This window comes from Poecilia reticulata, chromosome 5 (genome assembly GCF_904066995.2).
Source record: "Poecilia reticulata chromosome 5, P_reticulata-male-v2, whole genome shotgun sequence".
Classification (NCBI taxonomy): Eukaryota; Metazoa; Chordata; class Actinopteri; order Cyprinodontiformes; family Poeciliidae; genus Poecilia; species Poecilia reticulata.
Window position 1 is genome coordinate 1,079,128 of NC_088834.1, and position 22,496 is coordinate 1,101,623.

At 44.3% G+C, this 22,496-nt stretch overlaps 1 protein-coding gene and 1 long non-coding RNA gene across 3 annotated transcripts in view; both read right to left on the reverse strand.

Moving 5' to 3' along the window:
• Positions 1-22,025, reverse strand: part of LOC103464258 (uncharacterized) — a 43,058-nt gene extending 21,033 nt beyond the window's left edge. For both annotated transcript variants that reach the window (XR_533624.2, XR_014087471.1), the window contains exons 1-4: positions 21,421-22,025; positions 20,538-20,654; positions 10,704-10,859; positions 9,913-10,626 (exon numbers count right to left, since the gene is read on the reverse strand). This is a non-coding gene — a long non-coding RNA (uncharacterized LOC103464258). The remainder of the gene's footprint in view (positions 1-9,912; positions 10,627-10,703; positions 10,860-20,537; positions 20,655-21,420) is intronic.
• LOC145551558 (uncharacterized) lies at positions 1,486-5,590 on the reverse strand. The gene is made up of 2 exons (XM_081606700.1): positions 4,229-5,590; positions 1,486-1,683 (listed from the first exon to the last, which is right to left on the reverse strand). Exons 1-2 carry the CDS (start codon positions 5,175-5,177, stop codon positions 1,604-1,606), a joined length of 1,029 nt encoding a protein of 342 aa, XP_081462826.1. The 5' UTR covers positions 5,178-5,590; the 3' UTR covers positions 1,486-1,603.
• Positions 22,026-22,496: the final 471 nt, after the last annotated feature.

The following is a 22,496-nucleotide window of genomic DNA, read 5'->3' on the forward strand; positions in this document are numbered from 1 at the left end:
CTGTAATAATAATAATAATTCATCCATCTACACAATAACGTGAACTTTGGGTAAAGTTGGAGTTTGACAGAGCAGATGATGAAGATGCTGGTGATGAAGAGGCTCTCCAGACTGGATCCAACCTGATTCCTGACAAACAGCAGATCTACTCTAAAGGTTTGCTGACAGCAGCAGCTGAAGGCTTTATGATTATTTATCGTCGTTACTTTGACAGAGCCGTTACTCCTGCAGAAACATCCGGTTGGATTCTCTCAGTGTTTGAAGCATCAGCAGAGCCACTGATTAAAACAAAATGTCTTCAGCAGCGCTAATGTCTCCGTTTCCATTGTGGAAAGTGACGCCTCGCCGTTCCGCTGCACGTTCAGCGAACAGGTAAACATCCTGTTAATGAGCCGCCGGATTCATGAACGCTGCAGAACCAGAACACCCGGCACACAGCCCACATTTATACTTTTAATGAAACGCAGCCGCTCTGCACACCAACAGCTGCTGAACTGAATCACTTCGTTCAAGCAGAACCCGTCTGACAGCATGAAGCAGGCTGACAAAGCAAACCTCCTGCTTCTGGGAAAACAGAATCATCCACCTTGCTACGTCGTGGTTCGTTTCCCAGATCTCTGCCTGGCATTCACAAATTGTTACAGGTCAGCAGGTTACAAGTTGTTCTGTACAGAACAGAGAAAATGATAAAACAAGTGCTGAACTTCCTGCTTCATCTGATTAACATCAACATGTTTCATTCTGCCCATTTCACCTCGAGTCCCCAGTTAGTATTAAAATATGCTGGTCACAAACCAAAGTTTCAACAAAATAGTTTTCTTTTCACAGTCCAAATGCTCTGTGGACAATATGCTGAAAGTTCAGATGGCAGAATCTACAAATCTCACTCAGTTTAACTGGCTTGCAACTGTTATTATAATAGACATGGTTGTTCAACTGATGGCCTTTAGTCCAGCGGTTCTTAACCTTGTTTCAGGTACCGAACCCATCAGATTCATATTCACTGAACCCTTCTGTAGTGATAAATAAAATCATCTTTTTTTCCAAATTCAACACATAGGACATAGCATACATAACTAGAGTCCAGTTGGGTCACCCCTAGATCACCAAGTCTTCTTAAAAGGTAGAGTCTCTGAGATCAGTTCTACAAAATGTTTTCAGCAAAGTTGAGCTGACGTCCAGGAACGACCCAAGGTATTTAAAATCTGCCAGTTTCAACAGGTTGGCCATCGGGAGAAACTGGAACCACTTCAAGGTCCATAGAGCTGGACATAGAAGGCAGCCCACCTCGTTAACATAACGATGCAGCAGAGATGCAGCGAGCAAATAAAACGGCACATAATACAGCAATAAATACAGCAAAGGGAAAAACAGCGAGCAGAAAGGGGAGAAGTAAAAAATTCAAAGTATATATTTATGCTTTTATTTCTTATCAAAATATATTATTTAATTTATATATAGATTATTTTATTATATAGGATATATTTCTACTTTTGTTTTTGTATTTATTCTTTTATTTATATATGTTGGATATATATTTATCTGCTTTTAATTCTTATCAAAATATATTATTTAATTTATATATGTATTCTTTCATTTATTATTACGATGTCAGTTCTGGTCCTCCATACTGTGCGGGACGTGGGTGGGTGAGCAGGTGTGAGTAGAGGGAGTGGAAGCAGACTGAAGGGATAGAGAAAGGGGGGAAGATTACACAAGGGAAAACAACCAAAATACAAACACAAAGGACTAAGGAGACTAAAGGAATCTAATTTAACTGTAACAAAGGAAAATAACTAGACACAAGAAGTAAATATAACTAGAATCACCAATGAAGAACAGAAGTGGAAAACAAGGCAGAATTAAATGGAAACAACTAAGGAACACAAAGAATCGGAGGACGATGCTGGTGAACAGCAGCCTTGGTGGACATTGGCAGCAGAGTGGGAACCATGGGGACGCTGGGGATGTGTCCCATCCTGACTGACCTCTTGAGCCTTGTCGCAGGTCCTGTCGACCTCCCAGTCGACCTCCTGAGTCTGGCTGGGAGGTCGATGGGACCTGCGACACAAGTAGTGGAGCAAGTACCTGCCTGTGGCAGAGCAGGAACCGGGAGGCCGATGGGACCCATGACGAGGCTCCGGAGGCTGACGGGTCACAAAACAAAACCCTGAAGGTCAGCCGGGAGACCAACGGGACTCGCCAAGGAGCCCTGGAGGTCAGCCGGGAGACCGACAGGAAACACATCGAAACCCTGGAGGTCAGCCGGGAGACCGACAGGAAACACATCGAAACCCTGGAGGTCAGCCGGGAGACCAACAGGACACACAACGAAGCCCTGGAGGTCAGCCAGGAGACCGACAGGAAACACATCGAAACCCTGGAGGTCAGCCGGGAGACCAACAGGACACACAACGAAACCCTGGAGGTCAGCCGGGAGACCGACAGGACACACAACGAAACCCTGGAGGTCAGCCGGGAGACCAACAGGACACACAACGAAACCCTGGAGGTCAGCCGGGAGACCAACAGGACACACAACGAAACCCTGGAGGTCAGCCGGGAGACCTACAAGACACACAACGAAGCCCTGGAGGTCAGCCGGGAGACCGACAGGACACACATCGAAGCCCTGGAGGTCAGCCGGGAGACCAACAGGACACACAACGAAACCCTGGAGGTCAGCCGGAAGACCTACAAGACACACAACGAAACCCTGGAGGTCAGCCGGGAGACCTACAAGACACACATCGAAGCCCTGGAGGTCAGCCGGGAGACCAACAGGACACACAACGAAACCCTGGAGGTCAGCCGGGAGACCTACAGGACACACAACGAAGCCCTGGAGGTCAGCCGGGAGACCGACAGGACACACATCGAAGCCCTGGAGGTCAGCCGGGAGACCGACAGGACACACAACGAAGCCCTGGAGGTCGGCCGGGAGACCGAGAGGACACACAACGAAGCCCTGGAGGTCAGCCGGGAGACCAACGGGACACACAACTAAGCCCTGGAGGTCAGCCGGGAGACCGACAGGACACACAACGAAGCCCTGGAGGTCAGCCGGGAGACCAACGGGACACACAACTAAGCCCTGGAGGTCAGCCGGGAGACCGACAGGACACACATCGAAACCCTGGAGGTCAGCCGGGAGACCAACGGGACACACAACTAAGCCCTGGAGGTCAGCCGGGAGACCGACAGGACACACAACGAAGCCCTGGAGGTCAGCCGGGAGACCAACGGGACACACAACGAAGCCCTGGAGGTCAGCCGGGAGACCGACAGGACACACAACGAAGCCCTGGAGGTCGGCCGGGAGACCGACAAGACACACAACGAAGCCCTGGAGGTCGGCCGGGAGACCGACAAGACACACAACGAAGCCCTGGAGGTCGCCTGGGAGACCGACAGGTCACACAATGAAGCCCTGGAGGTCAGCCGGGAGACCGACAGGACTTGCTATGAAACCCTGGAGGTCAGCCCGGAGACCTGCAGGACTTGCTATGAAATCCTGGAGGTCAGCCCGGAGACCAGCAGGACTTGCTATGAAACCCTAGAGGTCAGCCCGGAGACCAGCAGGACTTGCTATGAAGCCCTGGAGGTCAGCCGGGAGACCGACGGGAAACAGAACGAAGCCCTGGAGGTCAGCCGGGAGACCAACGGGAGACACAACGAAGCCCTGGAGGTCAGCCGGGAGACCGACGGGAGACACAACGAAGTCCTGGAGGTCAGTCGAGAGACCGACGGGAGACACAACGAAGCCCTGGAGGTCAGTCGGGAGACCGACGGGACACACAACTAAGCCCTGGAGGTCAGTCGGGAGACCGACGGGAGACACAACGAAGCCCTGGAGGTCAGCCGGGAGACCGACGGGAGACACAACGAAGCCCTGGAGGTCAGCCGGGAGACCGACGGGAGACACAACGAAGCCCTGGAGGTCAGCCGGGAGACCGACAGGAAACACAACGAAGCCCTGGAGGTCAGCCGGGAGACCGACGGGAAACACAACCAAGTTCCAATAGCACCACAGTCCTGCGATCCTCAAGCTCTCCTGACACTGCAGTCCTGTTGTCCTCAAGTTTTTCTTTCATTGACAATCAAGAAGCTTGGAGCCCTCATGACACTTCTGTATTTAGAAGTACCAGGATTCAATCCAGTGCCTGAGATTGAATGATTGATATATTTTCAGAAGTGCACTGGTGAAGCCTCTGACCACACGTCTTACTATAGATGGCTGCTCCTGTGGCTGGTCTGAAACCGACTGGCTGTTTTTGTCGGTGTCCTCTTCTGATGTGTCGGTGTCCTCTTCTGACGGATCCTCTTCTGACGTGTCGGTGTCCTCTTCTGATAGCTGCTGGTTCTGCTGCTCCTCTTCGTCCCTCAGCATTTGGTGCAGCTGTTCCACCCCTTTGGTTCTGCTGTTCCTCTGTTTGGTTCAACTGATCCACTTCAAGCCACAGGTCATGGTTTTGCTGCTCAAAGTTCCTGCTTGTCTGCAGCAGGACTTGGGAAGTTATATTCAGGGCGACGTTTTGCTCCTGCAGGGTGTTACAATTCTCTTCCATATTGATGTACATCTGCTCCAATGCGGTGTGGTTCCTGTCCAGGGTGATGTTTCTCCGTTGCAGTCTGTTTCTATTCTGCTCCAACGTGATGCATCTCAGCTCTACATCGATGTTTCTCAGCTCCAAGGCTGTGGTTCTCTGGTCCAGGGTGGTGTTTTCTTGCTCCAATTCAGTGCTTTTCTGATCCAATGTGGCTTTATCCTGTTCCAAGCTGATGGTTTTCTCCACTAGCCTGCTGTTTTTGTGCTCCAGGGCGGTGCTTTGCAGCTTCAGGGCAGCGTTCTCCTGCTCCAGGGCCTGGTTTCTTTGTTCGAGGATGGTGTTATCCTCCTTTAACGTTCTGATTACGTCAAACAGTTTTTTCAATTCTTCTTCTTTCTCCAGAAGAAGCCTGTCTTTTGCCAGAAGCAGCTCATCTTTTTCAAGTGCAGCTTGTTCTGTGTTCGTAAGCTGAGTTTTAAGCTCCTCATTTGCGTTGACCAGAGTTTGTCTTTCAATAGACATCTGGCTGACTGATTTCAAGATGTCTTGGAACTTCTGTGTCTTTCTAGCAGAAGTCTGTTGTGTCTCATTCTGGTAACCAGAAGACGACGGCGGACTTTGACTCATTGTTGATCTTTTTTATCTAGAAAAATCCAAAAAAACTGCTCAATGTTTCCCTTGAGGACTTCTGCGATGGTTGTGACCGTGCAGCTTTGTGATGTCTCTCTTGCTCCACAAGAGTGACATCAATTCTCTTTGTGACATCAATTTGTGTGATGTCACAAATAATTGATGTCACTGCCTCAGCAGAACAACTAGAAAACTGCTGAAGTTTGAATAAAAACAAACTTTATGGCTGAATACATTCCATCCATCCATCCATCCATTTTCTGCCGCTTATCCGGGGTCGGGTCGCAGGGCCAGCAGCTTCAGAAGGGAGGCACAGACTTCCCTCCCCAGCCACTTCTTCCAGCTCCTCCAGGAACCCCAAGGCGTTCCCAGGCCAGCTGAGAGACATCGTCCCTCCTGCGTGTCCTGGGTCTCCCCTGCTCCCGGTGGGACGTGAACACCTCACCAGGGAGGCGTCCAGGAGGCATCCTGACCAGATGCCCAAGCCTCATATATATATATATATATATATATATACATACATACATGTGTTTTGTGGACTTGGAGAAGGCGTTCGACCGTGTCCCTAGGGGGGCCCTGTGGGGGGTACTCCGGGAGTATGGGGTACCGGGCCCTTTGATATGGGCTGTCAGGTCCCTGTATGATCAGTGTCAGAGTCTGGTCCTCATTGCCGGCAGTAAGTCGGGCTCGTTTCTGGTGAGAGTTGGACTCCGCCAAGGCTGCCCTTTGTCACCGATTCTGTTCATTACTTTTATGGACAGAATCTCTGACCAGCCGAGGTGATGAGGGGATCCGTTTTGGTGGCCTTAGGATCGCATCTCTGCTTTTTGCGGATGATGTGGTCCTGTTGGCTTCATCGGAACGTGATCTGCAGCTCTCACTGGAGCGGTTCGCGGCCGAGTGTGAAGCGGCCGGGATGAGGCTCAGTGCCTCCAAATCCGAGGCCATGGTCTTGAGCCGGAAAAGGGTAGAGTGCCTTCTCCGGGTCAGGGGGGTCGTCCTGCCTCAAGTGGAGGAGTTTAAGTATCTGGGGATCTTGTTCACGAATGAGGGAAGAAGGGAACGGGAGATCGACAGGCGGATTGGGGCAGCGTCTACTGTGAAGCGGGCGCTGTACCGGTCCGTCGTGGTGAAGAGAGAGCTGAGCCAAAAAGCGAAGCTCTCGATTTACCGGTCGATCTACGTTCCCACCCTCATCTATGGTCATGAGCTTTGGGTCATGACCGAAAGAACGAGATCACGGGTACAAGCTGCCGAAATGGGTTTCCTCCTCCGCAGGGTGGCTGGGCTCTCCCTTAGAGAGAGAAGCTCGGTCATCCAGGAGGGACTCAGAGTAGAGCCGCTGCTCCTCCATGTCGAGAGGAGCCAGTTGAGGCTCGGGCATCTGGTCAGGATGCCTCCTGGACGCCTCCCTGGTGAGGAGTTCCGGGCACGTCCCACTGGGAGGAGGGGAGACCCAGGACACGCTGGAGGGATTACGTCTCTCGGCTGGCCTGGGAACGCCTTGGGATTCCCCCGGAGGAGCTGGAAGAAGTGGCTGGGAGGGAAGTCTGGGCCTCCCTTCTGAAGCTGCTGCCCCCGCGACCCGACCCCGGATAAGCGGAAGAAAATGGATGGATGGATATATATATATATATAAATCATACATTCCTTAGAAATAAAAGAATAATAATAATTTAAAAAACACTGTGGCATGAAAACTATGGATAAAATAGGAAAGTATTCCAAATATTTAAAACAGAAACACTAATAAATAAGTATTGATACAGACTAAAATAAGATGCTTATTTCATGATATTGTAATATTGTTCAGCCGTCCCATAATTGGAATATTTCTGTGTTTAAAATCCATTTTAATTAATTACTTATTCTAAATAATTCCTTAATATTGCTTAAAACTAGTTCCACTGGTGGAATATTTCATTTATAATATAAAATGTTATGTGAAATAATCTGATGATATAAGAAATTAAACAAATGGATCAGTCAGTCTTTAAACAGAAAAATAAAACAGATTTAAAGCTCTGACATCTCTATATTTCCTCCTTCCGTATGTGAGCATTTATGAGGGCTAGCTTGGTAAATCTGGCTAATCGTTGCTAATATTCCCCATCAAAATGAGAAAATTGACACTTGGCGTGTTCCATAATTTTAAAAAAACTATTGAGCTTGACGACATATCAGGAAAATATCCGGTTATTTTCCGTTTTTCTATCATAGCGTTAAGCTGACAGCTCCCTCAATCAGCTTGCATCAGCCTGTAAGGAGCCCGGTGTTCAGATCTACTTCTTCCCCGTTCAAACACGCCGTGACGATCATCACGAGTCCGCGGAGTCAAGAAATTTAGTCTAATTCCTATAAATGTTATCAGGAGAGTACAAAAGATCAGTGCCATTTCGTCCATAACAAAAAATATGCACGTACAAGCAAAAATTACCGTTTTTAAATGTGATATTTTCATTGATTATTAGCAAACATGTCTGGGGAAAAATTTCCACACATAAAGCAAAAATACTGGTTTGGTTGTTATGAGAAAATATTTGACCATCAACTGCAACATAACATGACACGTGGTTTTAAAACATTTATCTTCCAATATAGAGATAAATGTTTGAAGCGGATGTAGCCTGGTAAAATGAACCCAGACACAAAGTTATAAATGGGGGTTTTATTTCCCCAATACTCCAATAGAAGAAGAGTATTGTTAAATTAATTTGGACAGAACAGTAAATTTTGGGTAAAGATCTTACAGTGTCAGCTACTTTAATAGCAGGAATCAAATAAATCTCCTTTTTTTTACTGAGTGCATAAACAACTGAAGCAGGCTCGCTTCTATAAAAAAAGAAATAAAATCACACAGACTTCTTACAATATGATCAACCTAGTGTAACATCTCAAAATACTCACAGTAAACTTTGCTTACAACTCAAAATGTCGGAAGGCAACGGGCCATTCACCCTGACTGGCCCTGTACACAACAGATCATTGTTTAACTAGAACCAGACATCATTCAACAGAAACTCACAACATGCCAAGACCTACCAAGCCCCGCAGTTCCTCACGGAGCCCGAACCAGCTCCACAGATTGTCTCAGAAATCTTCTGTTGAGGACGGCAGAAAACCGTTAGGCCCGTTAGCACCGTAGCTAGCAGGACAGAGCTGCTTCTACCGGTCTAACGGTTTTCACCCCGTTCTCTAACGAGCCGGCGCACACAGCTCCCCCTGGTGGCCACTGCGAAACGACGCCTCGCCACTCGGCTACACGGATGGAGCCTTCGGTACCGAGGAGAGCGGCGTTCTGGAGGAGCGCTGCAGGTGTAACATCGGTCCGTTTCAGAGAAGCGAAACCACGCAACAAAATAAAAAATTAAAATAAATCCCGGTAAAAGCGCAAACCGGACCGCGCAGGGTCCAACCCTCACAGAGTTCAGTTGATCTGTTTGGACCAGACAGACCCAACTGACTGATGAATTAGCGCAGATTTGTCTCCAGATGGGAACCAGGAGGAAGTGCGTTCAGACCCCAGCGGGTGAAGTGATGCTAATTTAAGTGAAGTCGCTTAATTTAATTTATTAAAAGTTATTGGGGCCTCAATTAGCGGTTTTTGTCACTACGGAGAAAAATGTAGATGCATTTATCTGCTTAATTTGTGATGGGGTCTGGATTCACGGTGAATATTAGCTAAACCGCATAAAATAAGACAGTAGACACACACACACACATATATATATATATATATATACTGCAGTGTACACAAGAACAAAGAACGGCTCTCAGTGAGGCTTCAGTCCTTTAGGACTTAGTAAAGATCCGTCCAGAAGAATCGGATCGTTCCTGAATGTCAAATCACTATATTGCAGACTTTGGTCACAGCGTTGTCCCATATATGCGACACCTCAGTCAAAACCTCCACACAGTAATTCAGCGCATGAGTGACAACTGTTTTTCATCGCAGATGCAACATGTGTCTCTGTACAGCTAACTTAGCTAGCATCACCTCCACAGATCTTACTTTTCTTTAAACTTTCCTTCCAAGTGACGCTAAAAGTTGGACGAAGTTCCACCGTCTGTGAAAGTGAAGCGCTGCTGATTTTACATGTCGCCATATCTTAAGATTTATGCAGCTAATATCGATTAAACAGACATCTCCTCCCGCTCAGAGGAAACCACTGCGCATGTCTGGAGCTCCGCGTGCGAGTAAAGGTGGAGCCGATGGGTGACAACAGACACTACGTCACGTTATTGCTGGGATTTTACGGCGCCACCTTAAATCCCTGAACTTCACATTTTAACGGAAAAAAAGCTCAATGCGACTTGGATGTAACGAGTAACGCGACAGTTTTGTAGAAATGTAGTGAAGTAGAAAGTACAGATAATTACTGTAAAATGTAGTGGAGTAAAAGTAGAAAGTACCCATTATTAAATCTACTTAAGTAAAGTACAGATACACGAAAACTGTTCTTAAGTACAGTAAAGAAGTACTTGTACTTCGTTACTTCCCACCACTGCTCTAGCGCAACAACCAGTAAAAACTGACTGTTTTTCCGAGCAGTGAAATAAAGCAGGATTAAAACACATGGTTAGCCATGTTAGCATACACACTCAAAACAATAGCATTCCGCGCACGATACATTCAAAACGCCATTTTACAAACAAACCGTTGGCTGATACACTGTAAAATGACACGGAAGCTGTAAATAAAACATATTTTCAGGTTAAATAATCCACAAACCTGTAAAAAGCTGGGAAAATGATGAGATCGGCAACAAGTGGTGCGTTTCCTGCTTCTTCTCTGTCAGTCTGAGGGGAGACGACACCGGCGTGCTGCCCCCAGTGGCAATATTTAGCATTACACCGCCATTAATGTCATTCCGCTGGGAAACTCACAATAGTTCAGTTTATTTTCTACACAAGTAATGCCAAACCATCCAAAATAAGGAAATATACATAACCACATTTAACGAACATTTAAGGATGTCACCGATCATTTAAATAGAGCCCGTCTCACAACATGAAGTAGGCTAGAAAAGCTTCAGAAAGTAACAAACTGGACCTGGATCCGCTTCACCTCCGCTCTGGAAAGGGTCACAAATCACTTCTGTTAAGGTCAAAGGTCATGATTCAACAATGAGAAAGAGAGACTGGACTAAACTCCAGAACCACTGCTGACCCAAAAGAACATGGAGGCCCGTCTCACATTTAACAGAAATCATCTTGAGGATCTCAAACGCTTGTGGAAAATATAATATAATATAATATAATATAATATAATATAATATAATATAATATAATATAATGGGACTGATGGGACCAACTGGGCCTTCCAGGAAGGTTCTGGTCCCGTTACATCTGCAGCATTTCAGAGCAACAGCAGTGAAACACGGTGGTGGCAGTATGATGGTCTGGGCCTGCTTTTCTGCTTCAGTATCTGGATGACCTGGTTAGACTGTTCAGCAGAGCAGAGAGGGTCAAAGTTCATCTGCAACGATGTAAGCCTCATTGCTTCATTCAGGGTGTACTTACTTTTTCACTCGGTTGGTTTGGAAATATTTCCTTTCCTTCTAAATAAATCGTATTTTCAGTATTTACTCAGGTTTCATCTTTTCTCATCACGGCGGAAACGTTGGACCTCCAACGAAGTGAATCAGAAAAACGGCGTAAAGATGTTTTCTTCTCTTTCTGCGTGAAAAATGAGATTTAAACACAAAGAAACAGAAAAAATGTTTTTTATTTAATTCAAATTATTGTTGTTTTCAGTGTTTTGTGAATGTTTGAGCAGTTTCTGCTTTTTATCTTGTTTTTATCTTGTTTTATCTGGGTTGTCTCGACCCCAGCAGACGAATTAAGCCGAGCCCAGCGCCCCGCTCCGTCACAGCTCATCAAACCCAATCACTCTGCTGGTTCCCGTTTGGTTAAACAATTACAGAGTTTGTGAAGAACCTCTGGGCCCGGTTCGCATCAGCAGAGTCGGCAGACGCTAATAAAGAAACTCCAAAAAGTTACTTTAAAGAAATCCTTCCTGGCTTGTTCAGGTGAAGTCATGTGACCCGTAAAGGCGACAGGTGACCCGGCAGAGCGCAGGAAATGGAGTTAGTGAGGAAACAGAGACGATGGGAACCCGAACAGAACCGAGCAGCCCAGCAGAAACACCGAGAGGTCGCGACCTCTGGTGGAGGAAACGAGAACCTGATGAGTTTACTGGAGCGTTTCTGCTGGCGCCAGGTGAGCCGGTTGGACTTTAACTTTACAGCAGCTGAATGAAAAACAGGAGGAGTTTCTGTACGGAGACCCAAACGAGGCGAAGTTTGTTAAAAACACAAAGCAAAGACAGAATAAACAGCAATATTCCAGTTCATGTCAGAGTAAAAGCATCAGGGGTGATATTCAGAAATATCACAGTGACAAACCGAATATTTAATTCACAAATTAATATCTGGTTTGGTAGCTAATTATTTTGTTAGCAAAGTAAATATTTAGTTCAAAAAATAAATATTTAATTTGGAACTAAAAATGTAGTTGGAAAATAATATTTAATTTGGATCTAAGTATTTAGTTAAATCATTAAATAGAGGAAAGATTCTGCTGTTCGGACTTTTATCACTTTTTCAATCCACACTTTGTGTTTTTGCCATTCACAGGTATTTTATGAACATTATCTATTTCTGTATTTTGTGTTTTTTGTTTGTTTTTCTTTTATTTTGAAATCTGTAAAAAGACTGAAATAAATGAGTTCCCTAGACTTAAAGCTCATCAGTTAGAAAAGCAACCAGCTGTTTGGACCTGGATGTGTTCAGAACCAGCCCGCGGTCCGCTGTCCCTCCAACACGCCCGGCCGGCGCCAGCCAAAAATAATCCTCCTGGAGGAGAAGAGCCGGTATCTGTGTCAAGGGCAGCGACGAATGTGACGATGGGACTCATCCGGGATGAGCAGCAGCTGCAGCATCTGCATGTTTGGCTGATCAGATGGAGACTTTCTGCTTCCTCTGATTATTTAAGCATCTGCTGGACATCATCCCACATCACTAATGTCGCTGCGGCTCCTCCAATGTTGAGCTTTTAGCAGAAATCATTAGCAGAATTATTTTTTATGACTCATTTAATCAGCGGTTTCATTACTGTGCTGGCAGAACCCGGTCCTTCCTTCCAGCACCGGCTTCCACTCAGCACTGTTCATGGTCCATTATCTCCCAGAGATGAGCAGACTGTCATCAGCAAAGGCCTGGGAGCGGCGCCGTGACTCCCCGTCCGACCGGGACCCAGAGCGGCGCTCGCCTGGCTCCGAGGCGTTCAGAGGAAAACCGTTTGGGAAGCTGGGGAACCGAGCGCTGGCTGACGCTGTGCTGCCGGGAAAAGCAGCCAATCCAGGAGCGCCGTTCGTCTCCCTGTGCCCTGATTGGCTGAACCGCCAGGAGCAAAGATCCTCCATTCAGTTCATGTAGCATCAGGTCTTTACAAGATACATGACTGTAACATGGTTCTGTTCAGGTCCATTAAATGGAGTCCAGTTTGGACCCACTGGGTTGGATGTCAGAGAGAATCCGGTTTTCTGTTTTCCCTCATTTCTCCTTCTGTCTCTTGGAAACCTTCATCCAAACTTTCCTTATTTCCGTTAAACCTGAGATGAAGCCAAAATGATCTCTAATGGCTTCACAGGTAAAGTTTCAATTCTCTCTGCTGGGCAGGAAACGTTAAAATGTCAGAAAGAAGTGCAGACTGCGTCAAAGCACGGGGCGACAGTGGAAAGGAAGGACTGTCTTTTACCAGGAGAACACCTCCAGCAGAACCAGAACCAGAACCAGAACCAGAGCTACAGGGAATGTAACACTGAGACCATGAGTCTTAAACTCCAGCTGTTCTTGCTGGACGCTGATATTTATTATTAAAATGTTCCAAAAAGATGGAAAAGTCAGTAAATATGTTACGATGTCTGACCAATCAGTGGTCAGTGTTGTATATAAAATGACCCAAACATGAATCGCTGGTCTTTGTTCACTAACTGGGACGTTGCTACGATCTGGAGTTTTTCAAACAACAGATTAAAATCTGTAAATATCTTTTCTGTCGCGTCTGTTTATCAAGTAATTTAGCAGCAAAAAGGTTTTTGAACTGAAAATGTTGCTTATTTTGCTGATATACAGTTAAACTAAAACGTAATTAATTACAAACCAAAGTTGTTGTGAAGACAGAAACACATACTGTGTGTGTGTGTGTGTGTGTGTGTGTGTGTGTGTGTGTGTGCGTGTGTGTGTGTGTGTGTGTGTGTGTGTGTTTCCAGTGAAGGAATGGCTTCTATCTGTGTGTGAAGGTCGCGGTGTGTGAACGTGTCTCTGCGCGGCGGTGGGACAGAGGAGCGGCCATCTTGTGTGGCCCTCCACCTGCCCTCTGTGGTTCTCCTTCAGCTGATTGTTTTCTAGGCGGCATCTTGGTGGTCCCTTAAATCCAAAGCTCTGTGCTGGTGTGTGTGTGTGTGTGTGTGTGTGTGTGTGTGTGTGATGGTGAGCTAACTGCTAACTGAAGGAAGCAGAGCAGAAACCGAAAACGCGCCACCATGACAGTATAAACACCTGGAGACGGTCTCAGTCTGAACCAAGTTAGCGACTCGATGCTGAAACTAAAAAAACAAACTGAACTTGATGCACAGATTGAAAACTGGGATCAGCTGCAATGAAACGTTTGTTGCCTTGAGACGTTTTGTACAGAAATAAACGGGATGAAGTGAATTTGCTGAGACTCAGACTGAGGCGCTGACCGATGACCGTTCAGCACCAGAAGGTTTCCGTCTCACCTTGAAGCTGCTTTAATGTTTGACCGGCTGCCAAACAGCAGAGAGTCTCTTCAGCAGCAGCCTGGGAGTCCAGCTGGGTCAAAGAGCAACAGCAATAATTTGGGTTTTTATCCGAAGAAAATGTTTAGATTTACGCTAAATATTTAGTTTAAGCTAATATTTAGTTAGCTAATATTCAGTTAGCAAGCTAAATATTTAGTTTGAGCTAATATTTAGTTAGCAAGCTAAATATTTAGTTTAAGCTAATATTTAGTTAGTTAATATTCAGTTAGCAAGCTAAATATTTAGTTTGAGCTAATATTTAGTTAGCTAATATTCAGTTAGCAAGCTAAATATTTAGTTTGAGCTAATATTTAGTTAGCAAGCTAAATATTTAGTTTAAGATAATATTTAGTTAGCAAGTTAAATATTTAGTTTGAGCTAATATTTAGTTAGCAAGCTAAATATTTAGTTTAAGATAATATTTAGTTAGCAAGTTAAATATTTAGTTTAAGCTAATATTTAGTTCGCTAATATTCAGTTAGCAAGCTAAATATTTAGTTTGAGCTAATATTTAGTTAGCAAGCTAAATATTTAGTTAGATAATATTTAGTTAGCAAGCTAAATATTTAGTTTGAGCTAATATTTAGTTAGCAAGCTAAATATTTAGTTTAAGATAATATTTAGTTAGCAAGTTAAATATTTAGTTTAAGCTAATATTTAGTTCGCTAATATTCAGTTAGCAAGCTAAATATTTAGTTTGAGCTAATATTTAGTTAGCAAACTAAATATTTAGTTAGATAATATTTAGTTAGCAAGCTAAATATTTAGTTTGAGCTAATATTTAGTTAGCAAGCTAAATATTTAGTTTAAGATAATATTTAGTTAGCAAGTTAAATATTTAGTTTAAGCTAATATTTAGTTCGCTAATATTCAGTTAGCAAGCTAAATATTTAGTTTGAGCTAATATTTAGTTAGCAAGCTAAATATTTAGTTTGAGCTAATATTTAGTTAGCTAATATTTAGTTAGCAAGCTAAATATTAGCTAACTAAATATTTAGTTTTAGCTAATATTTAGTTAGCAAGTTAAATGTTTAGTTTAAGCTAATATTTAGTTAGCTAATATGTAGTTAGCAAGCTAAATATTTAGTTTAAGCTAATAGTTAGCTAATTGTTAGCAAGCTAAATATTTAGTTAGTTGGTTTGCCACTAACGACGCCCCTGAGTTTTGTCTTACACATGCCAAACCCACAGGGGGCGGTGTGAGCCAATCAGATGCTTCATAATAATCATGACTTCCTGTTAGGAACTGAACATGAACCATGAGGTTCATTTGTGTGGACAGATACATAAACTGAACTACTTTAAAATCGTTTGTTATAATCTAAAGTTATTTAAACATAAAGCAGGTTATGTGGACATTTTGGCGCATAATTTGTTGCAGATTGTAAAATGTGGGACTCAATCTCTGTGCACACGCTAAACACAACCAGAGAGTTTTCTCAAATCTCCATTTTGCCGTGTTGGTGATGTTAAACAGTTTTTTGTGGATGAAAAGCTAAAATGCATAAACATATTTGTTCTCCCATATGTGTGGACTAAGGGTGAGTCTGGAAGCAGAGCGGGGAAGGCAGGATGGAAAATGAGGGAAATGAAGGGCAGGATGATGCGCAGGAGGAGGTGGAGGGGTTGGCGGCGTTTCGGTCGCTGCTGACCAAATGATTCATGACAAGTGAGCTCAGCGCTCAGACCTCTGGGTCACGCAGGAAGATAATGGGAGGAGAGGGCGACGACAAAATGAGATGGAGCAGAAAAACAGGGGAGGAGCGTGATTGGAAGAGAAAGATGGGAAGATTACAGAAAAGAGAGGAAGAAGCTGGGAGGTAATAGTCGATATAAATGTGGGTCAGCTGTTACAGTTTGGAGGTCGCACAGGGAGAAGCAGCAGAGCAGCAGCTCCTGATGGACGGCGGTCATGGAAGCGCCGCATCCAGAATAATTTTAGACTCCCTCCCAGCGGAGCTGACAGGCTGTCAGTCGCTTCGTGTCTTCTTGGAACGCCGAGCCCGACTGTCAGAGCGGCGGCGCCTGACCTCCACTTCCTGCAATCCAGAGGAGAACCTGGAGCTCCGATTGAAGGGCGAGGAGCCAGCACAGCCTTTCCTGACCTTTGACCTCTTAGAGGAAGGTCAGCCCTGACGGTTCCTTACGTTCTGGACCGGTTCTGTTCTGTGGATGGTCCAAACCCGAGAACAAAACAACGCAGAGAAAATGACCAGCAGCTCCTGCAGATGGCTGGCGTCTTGAGCTAAGCTAATTATGGAACAGGAAGTTTACAAAGCTAAAGAAGCTAAGAAGCTAACGAAGCTAAAGTAGCTAAGAAGCTAAAGAAGCTAAGAGCGCTAAACCTTCATCTCAACACTTTTACTGGTGAAAACTTTGTCTTTCAATCCCCTGTAGGTGTCTGGCACATAAACGCTGCTTTTCTCCTGTGTCATAGAGTTAGAATACAGTTTATTGTTCATCAGAGGAAATCTGTCCTGGACTGCAGCAGCTGCCAAACAGACAATAAACACACATAAAGTCATAAAAACAGCTGGAAACGTAGACGACAAACAACAGAACCCAAAACTATTGCACAAATTACAGGCCTCAACTTCCTGTCTGTTTCAAATTTGAATAAAATTTAGTTGGAGGAAAAACTCATTGTGCGCAGACAGGATGTGGAACGGATCCAGCAGGACCCAACAACTGTAAATGTGTGTGTGTGTGTTAATGTTGAATGTGTGTGTTTTATGTTGTGCAGAACAGCAACCTGATGTTAAAAAGCATCTATGCAGAGCCGATTCCTTTTCATGCTTTCCTGTTTTAAAAATGTAATAAATAAAAAAGAGTAAAAACGTTGAAGAATGAAACATTAGCTCCACTATTAGCGCATCACCAGGAGACGAGCAACCAAAAAATCAACATGGTCTGCTGATGGTTTCAGATCAGATGGAGCTCCTGCCGTGATCGACCAATCAGAGAGCCTCCATCCTCCAATCAGAGAGCCTCCATCCTCCAATCAGAGAGTTTCCATGGACCAATCAGAGAGTTTCCATCGACCAATCAGAGAGCCTCCATCGACCAATCAGAGAGCCTCCATCGACCAATCAGAGAGCCTCCATCCTCCAATCAGAGAGCCTCCATCCTCCAATCAGAGCTTCCATCGACCAATCAGAGAGCTTCCATCCTCCAATCAGAGCTTCCATCCTCCAATCAGAGAGTTTCCATGGACCAATCAGAGAGTTTCCATCGACCAATCAGAGAGCTTTCATCCTCCAATCAGAGCTTCCATCGACCAATCAGAGAGCTTCCATCGACCAATCAGAGAGTTTCCATCGACCAATCAGAGAGCTTCCATCGACCGATCAGAGCTTCCATCGACCAATCAGAGAGTTTCCATCCTCCAATCAGAGAGTTTCCATGGACCAATCAGAGAGCTTCTATCCTCCAATCAAGAGTTTCCATCGACCAATCAGAGAGCTTCCATCGACCGATCAGAGCTTCCATCGACCAATCAGAGAGCTTCTATCCTCCAATCAGAGAGCTTCTATCCTCCAATCAGAGAGTGTCTTACTGGCTGGTCTTCAGTCTGTCCGTCAGGAACCCAGAGTGATGCTGTTAGTTTATTATCTCTGTGGAAGAAAACCTGAGTCGGACCAACAGGAAGCAGATTCTCTGCCGCCAGCAGCACTGAGAGGTCAAGAGGTCACGGCTAACATGCTATGAGAACGAGGCGGGCGGCTCGTTGTAACCGCTGGCATCTCCTCATGGAGAGAACCAGCTTCTCTGGAGCTCTGCTCCGTTTCACACTGCGGTTCTGTTGGGTTCTGGTTTTTCCACCAAGTACAGGATTAATTTCATTTCAGATAATCTGTGTTCAGATTATATTGTGTGTTTAGTAACTAAAGACTTTTTCCTCCAGTCTGAGTGGAGCTTCTGAAGTTTGTTACTCTGAATGTTATTAAAACTTATAACTTTATATGAAGCTCCCAGTACAATTTAATATATATATAAACATATTCATTTCATTTTAGATGCTTAATGTTTAACTTGCATGTTAGTAAATATAGTTAATATTCACATTTTATTATCTCCTTCACTTCTGTGTAATTACATGCTAATAAAAACAGCTGACTGAAGATCTGTTAATATTTCGCTACATTTCAGATTCATTAGTTTTATTCGGTCTAAAACCTGCCGGACGCCTCGTCGTCTGTAAAACATAAAAAGCTCCAACTTTGGTTCAAACTTTGTGTTTCTGAGTGAATCCAGGTCGTTGTTCTTCCTCTGATCGTTCCTCCAGCCATCAGTGCTCAGTCTGCTCTGCTGAAGACGGAAACGTTTGGATTCTGACTGAATCGCGTCGTCTCTCCTGAACGCCACGGGAAGGAAGCGCTGAACGGCTCTGCGCTTCCTGCTGCAGTTCAAACCCCATCTGGGTGACGGTGACGACGCTGCAGCATCATTTCACCGTGTTTGTGCTGCTGCTCGTGTTTCTCATCGGCGACGTGTGAGGAAGTCTGTGCAGCTGAATAAACGAGCTTCAGTCAGGCTGACGCTCCGCAGGCGGATCGATCTGAACTCAGGAGAATGTTTCCAAACATCAACATGGATTTTAAACTCGCCGCTTCGCTTCTCTGTTCCCACCAGAACCGGTCCAGACTCTGAGCTGCAGGGAAACTTTGACTGTTCCTTCATTTCTCCTTCATTAAGCAGAAAGTGTGCTCCTTTAACTGCACAGTTTAGATCGGAATGCTGACAGGAGGTCTCACTCTGGCTGAAATATTTTCCCTCAGGCCCCAGAAAGCTGATCACCGATTGGAGAAACAGGAAAAGCAGCTTATGTCACATCCCAATAATCACTTTAACTTGATTCAGTCTCAGTGTTTTCCTTTGACTCAGAGGGTCCAGTAAAGTCAAACTTTTAATGGGAACAGGAACAAATCCATTAGACTAAGGAGCAGACATGTTTATGATGGGCCGTTTGTAAAGTTAGTCAAAATTAACAGCAATAATTAAAATTATTTAGTCTGTAACAAAAGAAAAACATGGATTCACTATCAGTCATAAACATTTATAAACGTCTATTTCAAACTAAATATTTAATTAGCCAAATAAATATAAAAAATTCCCTGGAGATTAATTTAAATATTTAGTTTGAAAGTAAATATTCAGTTAACAAGCTAAACTATTTAGTTCCACACATTTCCATCTGAGATGGCTAAATACTTAGTTAACGTCTGAACTAGCATAATAGTTTACAAGTTAAACATTTAGTTAGCAAGCTAACTATTTAACTAATATGCAAATTATCCTGCAGATTAGTGAAAGTGGACTATCAAAATAAAACCTCTGAACTGCTGGTGAGGCTGAAGCATCTGCTAAACATCTGAATTGGCTTTAAAACATTTTATTTAACCTGAAACAAATAAGAAAAGAGGAAAAGAAACAATGAAGAAGAGGAGAAATACAGCGATTCAAAAGAAGGAGTTCAAAAACAGGTTCAGAATACCCCGCTTTTATTTTGGTAGTCCACTTCCGGTCATCGGCAGGTGAATTTTCTTACTAGCTAAACATTTAGTTTCTAGCGGTTGGCTTCTTTGTTGTTGTGGAAGTAAAAATGAGCTAAATAATGAAGTAAAATCCTCAGAACAAAATGTCTACCAGACGCTCTGCATGGCGTCCAGCTGGGAAACCAGAGCAGGACGGATCCAACAGGACGGGAGGAGCGTTTTCTCCTGCCTGGAGTGAAGTAATGAGGATCCAGTCTAGGGCTGTTGTAAATGATTATTTTAGTAATCTATAGATTTTTCTTACGATTAATCGAGTAATCGGATAAAAACAATTATGAAATAAAATATTGGTAAATCTTCCATAACACCAGTGTTACTATCGGATATCAACATCAGTCTATTTTTTCCACATTTGTGCTTCCCTACCAGTTACTGTTTTGTAGACCGGGGGAGCAACAAGGGATATTTACGGCTCCTCCGTTCAGAAACTCATCTACCAGCCATGTTCCGCCTCCCGTTTGTTCAGACCGGGATGATATAAGTTTATTGTGCGGTTCGTCCGTAAAGCTGCTCTGACCCTGTAAGCATCAACCCTCAGCCGCCCGCCGTGTTCAGTCTCTCCGCTCACCTGTAGAAATCCTCCTCAGCTTCTTCCCGCCGTTCAACCAGCAGCTCCGGAGCAGAAAGGCTGCCGAACTCCCGGCATCGCGCCGGTCATTTTAAGGATGTTTATTGGTCCCACAAAAACGATGAAAACCCGGAATTATCACCAATCAGTAAAATCCCCGCGGGCCGAACTTGAAGATTGGACGTTATGCCGCTAACACGTAGCTTCCGTCAACAACTCAGAGGCGGAAGTCAGAGCTCCGCGCAACGCAGATAATGTTCCGGCTGAAACACGGTGCTCTAAATGATAAAACATAAATTAACGAAGCTTCGAGGCAGGTCAATTTTCCTCGAGGAATTTTAATAATCGAGGAACTCGAATCACTCGAGGAATCGTTTCAGCCCTAGATCCAGCTGACGCCGGTTTACCTAACAGTCTGTGTTTCCAGTCGGCGGCCCATTAGATGCTCCTGACTGAAGCTTTGCTGTTGGTCTCAGCTGGACGTCCATCATCTGCGTTCAGGCCAGAAACATCAGATAGAGAAGCTGCAAACACAAAGACTTCCAGGGTTACAGAACTAAAGTTCATTCTGACCATTTTAGGCTCATTTAAATATTTACATTACAGAATGGATTAATTTACTCATTCATATACTGATAACAAAATCTAACTTAATAAATCTGTAAATAAACTGGATGTTTAGATGAAAAATAAACAGCACACGCCTCTCCTCCAGGGCAACATGACAAGAGGGGCGCAAACAATCTGTTGGACGGCCCACCGGGCCTCAGAACCGGGAAGCTGGGTCTCCATCTGTGTGGTTGGAGTTTTTGTGGCCTGTCGCCATCAGATCCACAGGATTCTGCTCAACATCTGGATCAGCTAAAGCCCGGTCCAGTGTTCACAAAAACCCCAACCACAGATGGAGATCCAGCTTCCTGGTTCTGAGGCCCGGTGGGCCATCCAACAGAACTGGGCCCAGAAACAGGACCAACATTCAGTCCATTTCCTCCTAATATTAGTCAACATCAAGTCATCATTAATACCATAAACATTTTCTTCTTATAAGTGAATTAATAGATAAAAATATGATTCACTTCGCTGCTTAGCTTAACCCAGGGCAACAATAATTAAAATACTGTACAACTAATTATTAAAATTAGAACTAGATGTTAAATAGTTCACCATTTAACAATGTATAACTCGCTTTTTCATCCAATAATACTGAACAAATTAGCTTAATGGCTACAGAACCGCAGCGAAACATAGCATGCTAACGTTAGCATTAGCATGCGCCAAACAAACACTCACCTGTTCGTTTCTTCCCATTTCTAAGCTCAGGAAAACCAATTCTTTTAAAGATCAGATGCGTCTAGAAACTACAAGGCATGTCGGTAAAAAATATGTTCAAAAATGAAAAACTAATCATTTAAAACGATTTAAAACGAAGGAAAGCCAAAAGCTGCAGCAGCTAGCCCTAAACGTCCCTGTTCTTAAAAACTCCCACTTTTAAAAACTCAAATCCCACAAAATCCCGCAGGATTTTATACTTAGTCCAAGAATGGAGGCCAGGATAAAAACGAGACACAACATCAATTATTAAAAATATCTGGGTTTACAGATGCATTTTCCAAACAGCATCATCATGGAGGAGGAGGAGATTTTTTCCATATCTGCCTCATAAACTGTCACAACATAATGTCAGTTTTAATAAATATGGAAAAAAACATGTTTGTAAAAGTTACATACTGCAGCTAAAAGGGTTTTATTTGTAGTTCATATCACTGGAAGACAGCTGATCATCTGGGATAAAAAATAATAAAGAAACTCCTGAAAATGAGACCAGCAGGAAGTTTTTATGATTTTTATGACGTTTGGTTTCTGTCAGGTTCTCACTTCCTGTTGGACCGCCGGGAGGTTTGCGGCTAAAACCGCCTGGTTTCAGCGCCAAACTCAATATTTCACATTCTGTTTTTAATCTGAGCAGGCGGATTTTAAATTGTTATTTTAAATAATAATTTATTACTTATTTATTATAAAATTATTATTTTAAATCAGCCTCCTGTCCTCCCCTCACACACTCCTGTCCTCCGCTCACACACTCCTGTCCTCCGCTCACACACTCCTGTCCTCCGCTCACACACTCCTGTCCTCCACTCACACACTCCTGTCCTCCGCTCACACACTCCTGTCCTCCGCTCACACACTCCTGTCCTCCGCTCACACACTCCTGTCCTCCGCTCAGAACCAGAACCAGAACTAGAACTAGAACTAGAACTAGAACTAGAACCAGAACCTGAACCAGAACCAGAACCAGAACTTGAACCAGAACTAAAACCTGCTGATGCTGCAGACCCGAACTCCCTGCTGACCCGTTCCTTCAGCCC

Coding starts and splice junctions, on each gene's coding strand:
- LOC145551558 (XM_081606700.1), bottom strand. CDS start 5,177: ATGAGTCAAAGTCCGCCGTCGTCTTCTGGTTACCAGAATGAGACACAA. Junction 1,684..4,228: donor CACAGGAGCAGCCATCTATA/GTAAGACGTGTG, acceptor CTATCCCTTCAG/TCTGCTTCCACTCCCTCTAC.